Source organism: Dendrobates tinctorius, unplaced genomic scaffold (genome assembly GCF_039654945.1).
Source record: "Dendrobates tinctorius isolate UK_male_01 unplaced genomic scaffold, ASM3965494v1 ptg000017l, whole genome shotgun sequence".
NCBI lineage: Eukaryota > Metazoa > Chordata > Amphibia > Anura > Dendrobatidae > Dendrobates > Dendrobates tinctorius.
In genome coordinates, this window is record NW_027361685.1 from 12,030,473 (window position 1) to 12,046,104 (window position 15,632).

General features: G+C 48.9%; 2 protein-coding genes across 2 annotated transcripts in view; one reads left to right on the forward strand and one right to left on the reverse strand.

The window, feature by feature from the left end:
* Positions 1 to 15,632, reverse strand: part of LOC141082442 (uncharacterized) — a 138,390-nt gene that overhangs the window by 52,445 nt on the left and 70,313 nt on the right. The gene's annotated exons all lie outside the window — the stretch shown is intronic.
* LOC141082342 (uncharacterized) overlaps positions 1 to 15,632 on the forward strand; it is a 32,098-nt gene that overhangs the window by 12,393 nt on the left and 4,073 nt on the right. Inside the window, exons 2-4 of the mRNA XM_073566289.1 lie at positions 12,222 to 12,345; positions 12,429 to 12,526; positions 12,725 to 12,815. Coding sequence (XP_073422390.1) covers positions 12,222 to 12,345; positions 12,429 to 12,526; positions 12,725 to 12,815 — 313 coding nt within the window. The remainder of the gene's footprint in view (positions 1 to 12,221; positions 12,346 to 12,428; positions 12,527 to 12,724; positions 12,816 to 15,632) is intronic.

Consider the following 15,632-nt stretch of genomic DNA (forward strand, 5'->3'; position numbering starts at 1 on the left):
TGAGGCCCAGGCTTTATAGTGAAGAGACAGGAGTGAGGGCCTGTTCCCAGGAGCTACAGTCTGAGGAAAGGGCTAAAAAGCCTTCATTAGACCCCTGTACAGCTGTATAATGAGGCCCAGGCTTTATAGTGAAGGGTCAGGTGTGAGAGCCTGTTCCCAGGAGCTACAGTCTGAGGAAAGGGCTAAAAAGCCTTCACTAGACCCCTGTACAGCTGTATAATGAGGCCCAGGCTTTATAGTGAAGGGACAGGAGTGAGGACCTGTGCCCAGGAGCTACAGTCTGAGGAAAGGGCTAAAAAGCCTTCACTAGACCCCTGTACAGCTGTATAATGAGGCCCAGGCTTTATAGTGAAGGGACAGGAGAGAGGGCCTGTGCCCAGGAGCTACAGTCTGAGGAAAGGGCTAAAAAGCCTTCACTAGTCCCCTGTACAGCTGTATAATTAGACTCAGGCTTTTGGTGAAGGGACAGGAGTGAGGGCCTGTTCCCAGGAGCTACAGTCTGAGGAAAGGGCTAAAAAGCCTTCACTAGACCCCTGTACAGCTGTATAATGAGGCCCAGGCTTTACAGTGAAGGGACAGGAGTGAGGGCCTGATCCCAGGAGCTACAGTCTGAGGAAAGGGATAAAAAGCCTTCACTAGACCCCTGTACAGCTGTATAATGAGGCCCAGGCTTTGTAGTGAAGGGACAGGAGGGCCTGTTCCCAGGAGCTACAGTCTGAGGAAAGGGCTAAAAAGCCTTCACTAGTCCCCTGTACAGCTGTATAATGAGGCTCAGGCTTTATAGTGAAGGGACAGGAGTGAGGGCCTGATCCCAGGAGCTTCAGTCTGAGGAAAGGGCTAAAAAGCCTTCACTAGACCCCTGTACAGCTGTATAATGAGGCCCAGGCTTTATAGTGAAGGGACAGGAGTGAGGGCCTGTTCCAAGGAGCGACAGTCTGAGGAAAGGGCTAAAAAGCCTTCACTAGACCCCTGTACAGCTGTATAACGAGGCCAAGGCTTTATAGTGAAGAGACAGGAGTGAGGGCCTGTTCCCCGGAACTACAGTCTGAGGAAAGGACTAAAAAGCCTTCACTAGACCCCTGTACAGCTGTATAATGAGGCCAGGCTTTATAGTGAAGGGACAGGAGTGAGGGCCTGTTCCCAGGAGATACAGTCTGAGGAAAGGGCTAAAAAGCCTTCACTACACCCCTGTACAGCTGTATAATGAGGCCCAGGCTTTATAATGAAGGGACAGGAGTGAGGACATGTGCCCAGGAGCTACAGTCTGAGGAAAGGGCTAAAAAGCCTTCACTAGATCCCTGTACAGCTGTATAATGAGACCCAGGCTTTATAGTGAAGGGACAGGAGTGAGGACCTGTGCCCAGGAGCTACAGTCTGAGGAAAGGGCTAAAAAGCCTTCACTAGTCCCCTGTACAGCTGTATAATGAGACTCAGGCTTTATAGTGAAGGGACAGGAGTGAGGGCCTGTTCCCAGGAGATACAGTCTGAGGAAAGGGCTAAAAAGCCTTCACTAGACCCCTGTACAGCTGTATAATGAGGCCCAGGCTTTATAGTGAAGGGACAGGAGTGAGGGCCTGTTCCCAGGAGCTACAGTCTGAGGAAAGGGCTAAAAAGCCTTCACTAGACCCCTGTACAGCTGTATAATGAGACTCAGGCTTTATAGTGAAGGGACAGGAGTGAGGACCTGTGCCCAGGAGCTACAGTCTGAGGAAAGGGCTAAAAAGCCTTCACTAGTCCCCTGTACAGCTGTATAATGAGACTCAGGCTTTATAGTGAAGGGACAGGAGTGAGGGTCTGTTCCCAGGAGCTACAGTCTGAGGAAAGGGCTAAAAAGCCTTCACTAGACCCCTGTACAGCTGTATAATGAGGCCCAGGCTTTATAGTGAAGGGACAGGAGTGAGGGCCTGATCCCAGGAGCTACAGTCTGAGGAAAGGGCTAAAAAGCCTTCACTAGACCCCTGTACAGCTGTATAATGAGGCTCAGGCTTTATAATGAAGGGACAGGAGTGAGGATCTGTGCCCAGGAGCTACAGTCTGAGGAAAGGGCTAAAAAGCCTTCACTAGATCCCTGTACAGCTGTATAATGAGGCCCAGGCTTTATAGTGAAGGGACAGGAGTGAGGACCTGTGCCCAGGAGCTACAGTCTGAGGAAAGGGCTAAAAAGCCTTCACTAGACCCCTGTACAGCTGTATAATGAGGCCCAGGCTTTATAGTGAAGGGACAGGAGTGAGGGCCTGTTCCCAGGAGCTACAGTCTGAGGAAAGGGCTAAAAAGCCTTCACTAGATCCCTGTACAGCTGTATAATGAGGCCCAGGCTTTATAGTGAAGGGACAGGAGTGAGGACCTGTGCCCAGGAGCTACAGTCTGAGGAAAGGGCTAAAAAGCCTTCACTAGACCCCTGTACAGCTGTATAATGAGGCCCAGGCTTTATAGTGAGGGGTCAGGAGTGAGGACCTGTGCCCAGGAGCTACAGTCTGAGGAAAGGGCTAAAAAGCCTTCACTAGACCCCTGTACAGCTGTATAATGAGGCCCAGGCTTTATAGTGAAGGGACAGGAGTGATGACCTGTGCCCAGGAGCTACAGTCTGAGGAAAGGGCTAAAAAGCCTTCACTAGTCCCCTGTACAGCTGTATAATGAGACTCAGGCTTTATAGTGAAGGGACAGGAGTGAGGGCCTGTTCCCAGGAGCTACAGTCTGAGGAAAGGGCTAAAAAGCCTTCACTAGACCCCTGTACAGCTGTATAATGAGGCCCAGGCTTTATAGTGAAGGGACAGGAGTGAGGGCCTGTTCCCAGGAGCTACAGTCTGAGGAAAGGGCTAAAAAGCCTTCACTAGACCCCTGTACAGCTGTATAATGAGACTCAGGCTTTATAGTGAAGGGACAGGCGTGAGGACCTGTGCCCAGGAGCTACAGTCTGAGGAAAGGGCTAAAAAGCCTTCACTAGACCCCTGTACAGCTGTATAATGAGGCCCAGGCTTTATAGTGAAGGGACAGGAGTGAGGGCCTGTTCCCAGGAGCTACAGTCTGAGGAAAGAGCTAAAAAGCCTTCACTAGACCCCTGTACAGCTGTATAATGAGATTCAGGCTTTATATTGAAGGGACAGGAGTGAGGACCTGTGCCCAGGAGCTACAGTCTGAGGAAAGGGCTAAAAAGCCTTCACTAGACCCCTGTACAGCTGTATAATGAGGCCCAGGCTTTATAGTGAAGGGACAGAAGTGAGGACCTGTGCCCAGGAGCTACAGTCTGAGGAAAGGGCTAAAAAGCCTTCACTAGACCCCTGTACAGCTGTATAATGAGGCCCAGGCTTTATAGTGAAGGGACAGAAGTGAGGACCTGTGCCCAGGAGCTACAGTCTGAGGAAAGGGCTAAAAAGCCTTCACTAGACCCCTGTACAGCTGTATAATGAGGCCCAGGTTTTATAGTAAAGGGACAGGAGTGAGGGCCTGTGCCCAGGAGCTACAGTCTGAGGAAAGGGCTAAAAAGCCTTCACTAGACCCCTGTACAGCTGTATAATGAGACTCAGGCTTTATAGTGAAGGGACAGGATTGAGGGTCTGTTCCCAGGAGCTACAGTCTGAGGAAAGGGCTAAAAAGCCTTCACTAGACCCCTGTACAGCTGTATAATGAGGCCCAGGCTTTATAGTGAAGGGACAGGAGTGAGGGCCTGTTCCCAGGAGCTACAGTCTGAGGAAAGGGCTAAAAAGCCTTCACTAGACCCCTGTACAGCTGTATAATGAGGCCCAGGTTTTATAGTAAAGGGACAGGAGTGAGGGCCTGTGCCCAGGAGCTACAGTCTGAGGAAAGGGCTAAAAAGCCTTCACTAGACCCCTGTACAGCTGTATAATGAGACTCAGGCTTTATAGTGAAGGGACAGGATTGAGGGTCTGTTCCCAGGAGCTACAGTCTGAGGAAAGGGCTAAAAAGCCTTCACTAGACCCCTGTACAGCTGTATAATGAGGCCCAGGCTTTATAGTAAAGGGACAGGAGTGAGGGCCTGTGCCCAGGAGCTACAGTCTGAGGAAAGGGCTAAAAAGCCTTCACTAGACCCCTGTACAGCTGTATAATGAGGCCCAGGCTTTATAGTGAAGGGACAGGAGTGAGGGCCTGTGCCCAGGAGCTACAGTCTGAGGAAAGGGCTAAAAAGCCTTCACTAGACCCCTGTACAGCTGTATAATGAGGCCCAGGCTTTATAGTGAAGGGACAGGAGGGAGAAAAGTGGGGAAAGGAGCCAGAAGAGCCGGACTGCCCATCACTAACCTGCAGAGCCGCACTCCACATATATGGCTGCTCTGTGCACAGGACCTGTGATGAGGTCACAGGAGGGGAGGAGTCAGGGGTCACATGATCTCCGGAGTGAAGACGCTCCATGGAGCCTTCTCCTCAGTCAGTGACATTCCCGCCATTTTTCGCCCCTCACTACTGGCACAATTACCCCGCGCCGCCTTCTCTACACAGTGTTATGTGTGGAATGTAACGTGTGATTTCTCTGGAGGGAAATAGACCCCACACAGGAGGGAATTCTCACCAGTTACCGGCCGTCTACTATATGGCGGCATATGATTGTGCTATCGACTCCACACCAGGAGCTAAAATGCCCAAATCTCTAATGTAACCGCTATAAGAGAAGATATAACAAATTTCCCCTAAACTCACACAGCGGAGGAGGCCTCACTTGGAGCAATGTGACTCGCGCACAGAAAATCTATTCCCGGTTCTGTGATAAGTTATCGGCCAACAGGAAGAAGAAAGGTCTGAATTACAGCCCAGACTGGAGGAGAAACTGCAGGAGTGAGAATTGGCCAATCAGCGCTCTTCACCCCTATACTTATCTACACAAATACAAGATATGAAATGACAATTAGACGCCATTCTCACCACCAGAACGGAGAGGCGCTAACTTGGAGTAAAGCCGCGTTTTATCACCATGCCAATAAGCCTAATAAGATGCCGCTCGTAAGCTCAGAATGAGAGAGTCACTGCATATAATCTCCTCTATAAAAGACCCTAAGGGTCAGACCTCAGCCCACCCCGATGTCATGTATAGCACTTATAATGAATACCCCCAGAGTTTGTATTCCCCCCACAATCACCCCCCTCACTACTGGAGTCATTCCTTCACACACTACATCTACCTAACCTGACTGAGTCCGCGGCACAACAACTCCATTTACACATCTCTGAGGAGGAAATAGTTTCAACATTCAAAAAACTAAAAAGAGGAAAGGCCCCGGGGCCGGATGGTCTTACAGCAATATATTATAAAAAATGCAGCGATGTGCTGACACCACATATAAAAACCTCTGTAATTCACTACTAAATGGCTCACAGCTGCCCCCTGAGTTCTACATGGCGCATGTAACCGTAATCCCTAATCCTAAGAAAGATCATCTCACAACAAATTATAGACCTATATCCCTCTTATACATTGACTTCAAAATCTTTACATCCATTGTGACTAACAGGACCAATAAAATCCTCCCTCACCTCATCCATCGGGATCAGGTTGGTTTTATACCAGCGTGACAGGCCCCAGATAATATTAGGAGAGCGTTAAATATTATTCATACAACCTACAGCGAAAGCGACTTCTCCTGCTTGCATTAGATATTGAGAGGGCTTTCGATTCGGCGCCCTGGACATATCTCTTTACGGTTCTATCGGAAGTCGGATTCTCCCCTAAACTTATAAAGTTCCTCCAATTGTTATATGATAGCCCTATCGGTTATGTAAAACTCCCGTCACCACATCACCCTCCAATTAATATTCAGAGGGTACCAGGCAGGGCGGTCCTCTATCTCCGGATCTTTCTGCACTTACAATGGAACCCATTGCGGAAGCAATAAGGAGAGATCAGAATATCCTGGGCCCTGAGAATATGGGAGACCAATATAAAGTCAGCCTCTTTGCGGATGATCTCCTGCTAACATTAATAAGTCCCCACACTACACTCCCTCACTTGCTTCCCTCCTTCACGAAATTGAGAAGATCTCAGGGTTAAAGATTAACATTGATAAACCCGAAGCATTATTTGTAAATTTTCCTAAGACAGAGCAAACTAATATAGCCTCCCATTTTGGGTTTATACACAAAGAACATTATCTAACATATCTGGGTATCAACTTAACAGCCAACAGGTCACCTCTGTTTAGGTGGAATTACACTCCACTGATCCAAAACTTCCAGAGGGACCTGGATAGATGGGCTTCCTCAAAGTTATCCTGGCCCGGCAGAACACAGGCATTAAAAATGGTGTCACTGCCTCGCTTCTTACATCTATTTAGGTCCCTCCCAATTATGGTACCAGCCAGAACGTTCACTCATTTACACTCCATGATGTCTAAGTTTCTTTGGCTCGGAAAACAACTCAGAATTGTGCAAAAACTTATGTTCCGTCATAGAAAAGAAGGGGGTTTATCCCTCCCTAATTTTACACTTTATTACAAGTCGGCACAGATTGCTCCATTAATAAGTGCGTGTTCATATCCCAATAGTCCGAGATGGGTTATTCTGGAATCATTTCTCTCCAGACCATTCTCTTTATCAGGCCTAATGTGGACCACAGACCAACTTCCACGGGGGGTTAATGAATGTGGCTCCTTTTACAGTCCACTCGTTTCTTCTTTGGAGGAAAGTCCAGTTTAAATATAACTTACAATCAAGCCCTTCTCCCCTGACAGCTATATTACAAAACCCCATGTTCCCGCCAGGCCTTGAGCCACAAATTTTTTCTTGGTGGAAGCTGAAAGGTATTCATATACTTAAACATTTGTGTTCCCCATTTAATATCTTACTTGACAGACAGGAATTTGTTCAAAAATTTGACCCTCCAGTTAGGGAGGTAATGCGACTGAACCAGATCTCCCACTTTGCAAAGCAGATCCTCCCGAGCGGTACTACTCTCAGGGCAAGGAGTTTTGAAAATAAATGTCTAAATGACCCTTTGGGCAGGGGAACGATCTCATTGATCTACTATGCTATAAATTCTCCACAAGATGATAAAAAATTGAAGTATATGTTGCAGTGGGAGGAGGATCTGGGGTTTGAACAGTCAATTGATGAATGGTATCGTAGCTATGACACCCTATCAAGAGGTAGTCACCAGACTTCCCTTGTGGAGACCTCCTTAAAACTATTGCACAGAGTCTATTATGTACTGGAAAAAACTCACAGCATTTTTCCTAAAATCTCGGGAGACTGTTTTAGGGGCTGTGGAATATCTGGTGACATGAGACATATTTGGTGGTCTTGTATTGTGGTTTCTGGGCTTTGGGAGAAGGTGAAGCATCTGATAGCACAGATGTATGGTGGACCGGTTGTTCTGGAACCTTCTACCCTTTTACTGGGAACCAGGCCTTCCCGGCTTCCAGAAAGCTTTCAGAAGCTACTAAACTACTTATGTATGGCCACTAAAATCCACATTGTGGCAAAGTGGAAGTCGCCCTCACTGCCAATATCTATGGTGAAAGAGAAGATGAACAACATTATGTTATTCTCATTTGTGGCCCCAGCGTTTCCTGTAGAATAAATCCCTTTCTCACACAGTCCTGTAGTAATGACTTTGTTCTCACGTTTTGTAGGAGGGTTCGTCTGACTCCATCTTATGTTATCAGTATAAGTGCGAGAGATGAGAGACCGACGACCGCAGTTTTACCGTGTGTGTCCGACGTCAGTTCTACAGTGTGAGAGATGCAGGGTCTGTGACCGAAGCTGGGGGTATACGGGTGTATACAGCATACACAGAGGGGTCTGTGACCGAAGCTGGCGGTATACGGGTGTATACAGCATACACAGAGGGGTCTGTGACCGAAGCTGGGGGTATACGGGTGTATACAGCATACACAGAGGGGTCTGTGACCAAAGCTGGGGTTATACGGGTGTATACAGCATACACAGGGGTTTGCGACTGAAGCTGGGGGTATACGGGTGTATACAGAGTACACAGGGATCTGCGACCAAAGCTGGGGGTATACGGATGTATACAGCATACACAGGGGACTGCGACCGAAGCTGGGGGTATACGGGTGTATACAGAGTACACAGGGGTCTGCGACCGAAGCTGGGGGTATACGAGTGTATACAGCGTACACAGGGGTCTGCGACCGAAGTTGGGGGTATACGGGTGTATACAGCGTACACAGGGGGTCTGTGACCAAAGCTGGGGGTATACAGGTGTATACAGCGTACACAGGGGTCTGTGACCGAGTCTGCAACCGAAGCTAGGAGTATACAGGTACATACAGCGTACACAGAGGTGTCTGCGACCGAAGCTGGGGATATACGGGTGTATACAGCATACACGGAGGGGTCTATGACCGAAGCTGGGGGTATACGGGTGCATACAGCGTACACAGAGGGGTCTGCGACTGAAGCTGGGGGTATACGGGTGTATACAGCGTACACAGAGGGGTCTGCGACTGAAGCTGGGGGTATACGGGTGTATACAGCACACACAGGGGGGTCTGTGACCAAAGCTGGGGGTATACAGGTGTATACAGCGTACACAGGGGTATGCGATCGAACCTGGGGGTATACGGGTGTATACAGTGTACACAGGAGTCTGCGACCCAAGCTGGGGATTTACAGGTGTATACAGTGAACACGGGTCTGTGACCGAAGCTGGGGGTATACAGGTGTATACAGCGTATACAGGGGTATGCGACCGAACCTGGGGGTATACGGGTGTATACAGTGTATACAGGAGTCTGCGACCCAAGCTGGGGATTTACAGGTGTATACAGTGAACACAGGGGTCTGTGACCGAAGCTGGGGGTATACAGGTGTATACAGCGTACAGAGTGGTCTGCGACCGAAGTTGGTGGTATACGGGTGTATACAGAGTTCGCAGAGGGGTCTGTGACAGAAGCTGGGGGTATACAGTTGTATACAGCATACACACAGGGGTCTGAGACTGAAGCTGGGGGTATACGGGTGTACACAGTGTGAGAGACGCGGGGTCTGTGACGGAAGCTGGGGGTATACGGGTGTATACAGTGTACACAGAGGCGTCTGCGACCGAAGCTGGGGGTATACGGGTGTATAAAGAGCACACTGAGGGGTCTGCGACCGAAGCTGGGTGAATACAGGTGTATACAGCATACAGAGGGGTCTGCAACTGAAGCTGGGGGTATACAGGTGTATACAGCGTACACTGAGAGGTCTGACACTGAAGCTGGGGGTATACGGGTGTATAAAGGGTACACTGAGACGTCTGCGACTGAAGCTGGGGGTATACAGCGTACACAGAGGGGTCTGTGACCGAAGCTGGGGGTATACGGGTGTATACAGCATACAAATAGGGGTCTGAGACTGAAGCTGTGGGTATACAGCATACACAGAGTGGTCTGCGACCGAAGCTGGGGTTATACGGGTGTATACAGCATACACAGAGGGGTCTGTGACCGAAGCTGGGGGTATATGGGTGTATACAGTGTACACACGGGTCTGAGACCGAAGCTGGGGTATACGGGTGTATACAGCATACACAGAGGCGTCTCCGACTGGAGCTGGGGGTATATGGGTTAATACAGTGTACACAAGGGTCTGAGACCGAAGCTGGGGTATACGGGTGTATACAGCATACACAGAGACGTCTGCGACCGAAGCTGGGAGTACACCTCGTACACACACAGCTCTGCTCGGTACATCTCGTACACACACGGCTCCACTCCGTACACCTCGTACTTACACGGCTCCGCTCCGTACACCTCATACAGACGCGGCTCCACTCCGTACACCTTGTACACACGCAGCTCCACTCCGTACACCTTGTGCACACGCAGCTCCGCTCCGTACACCTTGTGCACACGCGGCTTCGCTCCGTACACCTCGTACATACACGGCTCCGCTCCGTACACCTCGTACACACTCGGCTCCGCTCCGTACATCTCGTACACACACGGCTCCACTCCGTACACCTCGTACTTACACGGCTCCGCTCCGTACACCTCATACAGACGCGGCTCCACTCCGTACACCTTGTACACACGCAGCTCCACTCCGTACACCTTGTGCACACGCAGCTCCGCTCCGTACACCTTGTGCACACGCGGCTTCGCTCCGTACACCTCGTACATACACGGCTCCGCTCCGTACACCTCGTACACACGCGGCTCCGCTCCGTACACCTCGTACACACGCGGCTCCGCTCCGTACACCTCGTACACACACAGCTCTGCTCGGTACATCTCGTACACACACGGCTCCACTCCGTACACCTCGTACACACACGGCTCCGCTCCGTACACCTCATACAGACGCGGCTCCACTCCGTACACCTTGTACACACGGAGCTCCACTCCGTACACTTGTGCACACGCGGCTTCGCTCCGTACACCTCGTACACACACGGCTCCGCTCCGTACACCTCATACAGACGCGGCTCCACTCCGTACACCTTGTACACACGCAGCTCCACTCCGTACACCTTGTGCACACGCAGCTCCACTCCGTACACCTTGTGCACACGCGGCTTCGCTCCGTACACCTCGTACACACATGGCTCCGCTCCGTACACCTCGTACACACTCGGCTCCGCTCCGTACACCTCGTACACACGCGGCTCCGCTCCGTACACCGCGTACACACACGGCTCCGCTCTGTACACCTCGTACACACGGCTCCGCTCCGTACACCTCGTACACACACGGCTCTGCTACATCCACCCTGTAAACCCCTCCTGACTCCACACAGAAACTTCCCCTCATCCAGCACCATGACAACCAGCACAGCAGAGTCCTGCACACACTAAGGCCCCTGATCATGTGACCCCTGACTCCTCCCCTCCTGTGACCTCATCACAGGTCCTGTGTGCACAGGGCAGCCATATATGTGGCAGACGCTCCTGGACCTTCTGCTTTCTGGGCCGGTTCCTCCTGTGAGTCGTATTAACCCTTTCGGTCCCTGTGTTATTCTTTCCTTAGTTTCCCTGTCTCTGTGTTTCGGGTCGTTGTTCTGTTCGAAGACCCAGCCTCCACCCATCTTCAATGCTGTTACTGAGAGAAGGAGGTTGTTAGCCAAAATCTCCCGATACATGACCCCATCCATCCTTTCTTCAATACGTTGCAGTTGTCCTGTCCCCTTTACAGAAAAGCCCCCCCAAAGTGTGATGTTTCCCCCACTAGGCTTCACGGTTGGGACTGTGTTCTTGGGGTTGTAAAAAGAAAAGGGGGAGACAGGGCGCTTCCAATGCGTAGGTCTGTATGGAAAGTAGTACCCATATATTACATATAGATAGAAGATTCCAGTGCGGGGAAGACGGGAAACCTTCATATAGACGGCCGGTGGGGATGGAGGCAGTGACCGACTCTGGCCAAATCTGTCTCTAGAGCCGCAGTAGAAGATGAAGATGTCGTCCTCATCATGAAGGAGTTATTTCTCATGTCGCGTGTAATGAATCTCTCCTGCAGTATTACTAATGCCGATTCCAGTGTCGGTAATGAGACGAGAATTAGCGTTATGGAAGATGAGTCTATGAGGAACGTGTTCAGCTGCCGACTCCGAGGAGGAAACTGCTTGTTGTCTGTGGCCTAAATATATAGGTTTTATTAGTAGATGTCAGGGAAGAAAACTAAACACTGTAAGATAATAAATCTCCTCATATGTTTCCCTTATTATCTCCAGTAATTGTATTATTACACAGGATTCTTATGATGTTACATCAGATCATCTTCTTCTCATTCAGGTCTCTACAATATCGGATCCTCTCAGTGAAGATCTTCTACAGAAGAGAATTTTCCTGATTTACCCATCAAGGATGGATATGGACAGAGACAAGATGGCGGAGAGGATGTTACACCTCACCCTAGAGATCCTCTTCCGTCTCACTGGAGAGGTGAGAGATTCTGATGACGTCACATTACATCATTCTTATCTATGGGAATAACAGATGGACAGAACTGGAGAGGTGAGGACTCTGGAAATGTCTGGAGTGAGATTTATTAATGTGTCTCTCCATAACCAGGATTACACAGTGGTGAAGAAGACCTCTAGTGATCGCTGTCAGGACCCTGTGTCTGAGGGATGGGGAAGACCCCTGAGCCCAATCACAGGGCCTCCACCTCACCCTCTGATCCATGAGGACATCAATGACCAGAAGATTCTAGAACTCATCTACAAGATGATTGAGCTGCTGACTGGAGAGGTGACACTGCTGGGAATGCTGGGACATTATACAGTAACATTATGAAGGGATCGGGGGATGACGGTATCATTGTATGTGTCAGGTTCCTATAAGGTGTCAGGATGTCGCTGTCTATTTCTCCATGGAGGAGTGGGAGTATTTAGAAGGACACAGAGACCTCTACAAGAACGTCATAATGGAGGTTCCCCAGCCCCTCACATCTCCAGGTAATAGACAGGACTAAATACACACGGCCTATAATTATCTGTATGTAGAGAATGAATTCAGTCCCTGTATGTGTTTCCTCCAGATCTATCCAGTAAGAGGACAACACCAGAGAGATGTCCCCGTCCTCTTCTTCCACAGGACTGTAACCAAGAAGATCCCAATGTTTCTCAGGATCATCAGGTAGATGGAGAGAAGGTGTCAGGAGATCTCCCCTATGATGTGTAGACGGCTGTGAAGGTCTTGTGCTCAGTCTTGTTTTATCCACCAGTATTATATGTTTTATACTTGTGTAATGAGAACGGTGGAGATGGCAGGATTAGAGCTGATCATAGATGGGACTTCTCCATCTGTCGGTGACTTTTACAATATTTGTTTCAGGGTGAAGATCTGACCCATATTAATACTACAGAGACATATGTGAGAGAAGATGAGTGGTGTAAAGAGGAGATTCCCACATATGACTACCCAGGTGAGTAGTGACCACTGAATGCAGAGAAGTCACAGATTCCTCTCAGTCACCGGCTGTGGCTGCTTTATCGGTGGTGTAGTCCGGCCGTATTACCATGATCACCATTTTGCCTCTAGACCACAACATTCTCCTCCACCCAAAACTGTTCAAATGACTTTGGGCATTGAAAGCCCTTTTCTATAGAACTTACAACCTGGAGGATCAACCTACCTGTAATATACATTTATTCCCGCCTGCAGGAGATGTGTTGGCTCCAGCCCTGGTGTCATGGATTCAATCCTCGTCATACATTACATTGTTTTTGAATTCAGATTCCTGCACAATCTCTCCTGAAATGGGGAGCAATATTATTTCCTCTAATCTTCTGCTCAGGATTCATAGTAGCTCCAATGGTCCACCATAAATGAGGGCAACTCTGGTTTACTGTTGTGTAATCTGTATTTGTAGTTTTCAGTTGAGATTCTCGTGCTCTGGGGCGGGGCTGTGGGCGGGGCTTTATGTGGTGCTCTGATTCCATATTCATCTATATTGGCTTATGACAGGTCGCTGACCCCTCACTGACCTGCCCCCATTATTACATAATGCATATAATAGCATTGATATTATTGGTGATAATGCCTATAATATTGTGGCTATTGTGAGGCTTAGAAAGAAATTACATCCAGCACAATGTCACCGGTGATGGCGGCGCCTGCGCAGTAACATCTATATCAACTATATCAAATTTTTTTGTTAGGAAGTTATAAGAGTTAAAAGTTAAACAGCGATTTATCATTTTTACAACAAAATTTACAAAACCATTTTTTTAGGGACCACCTCACATTTGAAGTGAGTTTGGGGGGTCAATATGACAGAAAATACCCCTTAGTGACACCATTCTGAAAACTGCACCCCTCAAGGTGCTCAAAACTACATTCAAGAAGTTACTTAACCCTTCCGGTGCTTCACTGGAATGAATGGAATGTGGAAGGAAAAAATAAACATTTACTTTAATTTTCTTTCACAAAAATTTTCCTTTAGCCCTATTTTTTTTTTTACTTTCGCCAGGGTAACAGGTCAAAATGGGCTATACGTTTTGTTGTGCAATTTCTCCTGAGCATGCCGATACCCCATATGTGGGGGAAATCTACTGTTTGGGCGCACGGCAGGGCTCGGAAGGGAAGGAGCGCCATTTGATTTTTTGAATGTAAAATATGCTGGAATAATTAGTGGTTGCCATGTCGCGTTTCGAGAGCCCCTGATGTGCCTAAACAGTGGAAACCCCCAACAAGTGACACCATTTTGGAAACTAGACCCCTTAGGGAACTTATCCAGATGTGTATTGAGCACCTTGAACCCACAGGTGCTTCACAGAAGTTTATAACATGGCGCCATGCAAATAAAAAAAAATACGATTTTTCACAAATAAATCTTTTTAGCTCCATATTTTGCATTTTCATAAGGGTAACAGGAGAAATTGCTCCATAAAATTTGTTGAGCAATTTCTCCTGAGCACGCCGATACCCCATATGTGGGAAAATACTACTGTTTGGGCGCATGGCAGAGCTTGGAAGGGAAGGAGCGCCGTATTGGAGAGCAGATTTTGCTGGAAGTGTTTGTGGGTGATATGTCACATTGTCAGAGCCCCTGAGGTGCCAAAATAGCATAAGCCCCCAAAAGTGACCGCATTTTACCAAATACCTCCCTGAATGAATTCTTCTCGTGGTGCAGTGAGTATACTGACACCACTGCTGTTCCATAGAAAATTATACCATTGGGCAGTGAAGAAAAAATAATTGCTGTATTTTTCGGACTATAAGACGCACCCCAAATTTTCAAAGGAAAATAGGGGAGAAAAATGTGCAAAATGGGGGGTCCATCTTACATCCGAATTCAGCTTACCGGGGGGGGTGGAATCAGCACAGGTGCAAGAGTGGTCACAGACGTTGTTCGGTGGTCCAGGCTGGTGCGGTGGCCTCCGGAAACTCCCATTCCAGGCTGGTGTGGCAGCGGTGCTCTGTGCTGGGGCAGTGGCAGTGGCAGCGTTCTGTGCTTGGGTGGAAGTGCTCTCCGCTGGGTCGGCAGCGCTCCACCTGTGGCGGCGGCAGCACTCTGTGCTGGGGCAGCGGCACTCTGTGCTGCGTGGGGGGCTTTGCCGCCATTTTGTCAAAGCCTTAGGCCCCTGCAGCTCCATTGCTGTGATGGCCTCCGGGAGAATGGCAGCTGGGGGCGGTGCATGCTCAGATTTAGATCTCGGCAACGAGATCTCGGGGCGAGATCTGAATCTGAGCATGCGCCGTTCACAGCGGCCATTTTTCTGGAGACCACCGCATCGTAGCAATGAAACTGCAGGGGTCTCTGGACTTTGACAAAATTCCAGTGGAGCCCGACACGCAGCACAGAGCGCAGCCGCCACAGCATTTGTAAGTAAATTCCTACTATAAGACACATCCCCATTTCCCCACTAAATTTTTTGGCAAAAAGTGCGTCTTATAGTCCTAAAAATATGGTACATTTTTATCCCTAAATGTTGTTTTAACCCCAGATTTTACATTGGAAATTAGGTAGATAGGTAAATGGTCACTACACCCAGAGATGAATTCACAGAGGGGGGTCATTTCTAATTCCCAGAGGGGTGTCATTTCTAAAATGGGGTCACTTCGGGGGGATTCTGCTTTTATGGCACTTTGGAGAGCCGCTAAGTGCCAGAACAACAGAATCCCCCCTGAAGTGACCCCATTTTGGAAATGACACCCCTCTGGGAATTCATCTATGGATATAGTGACCATTTTCACTACATGGATGATTTCCAGAAACTCGTAGTGGAAGTTTTAGAGC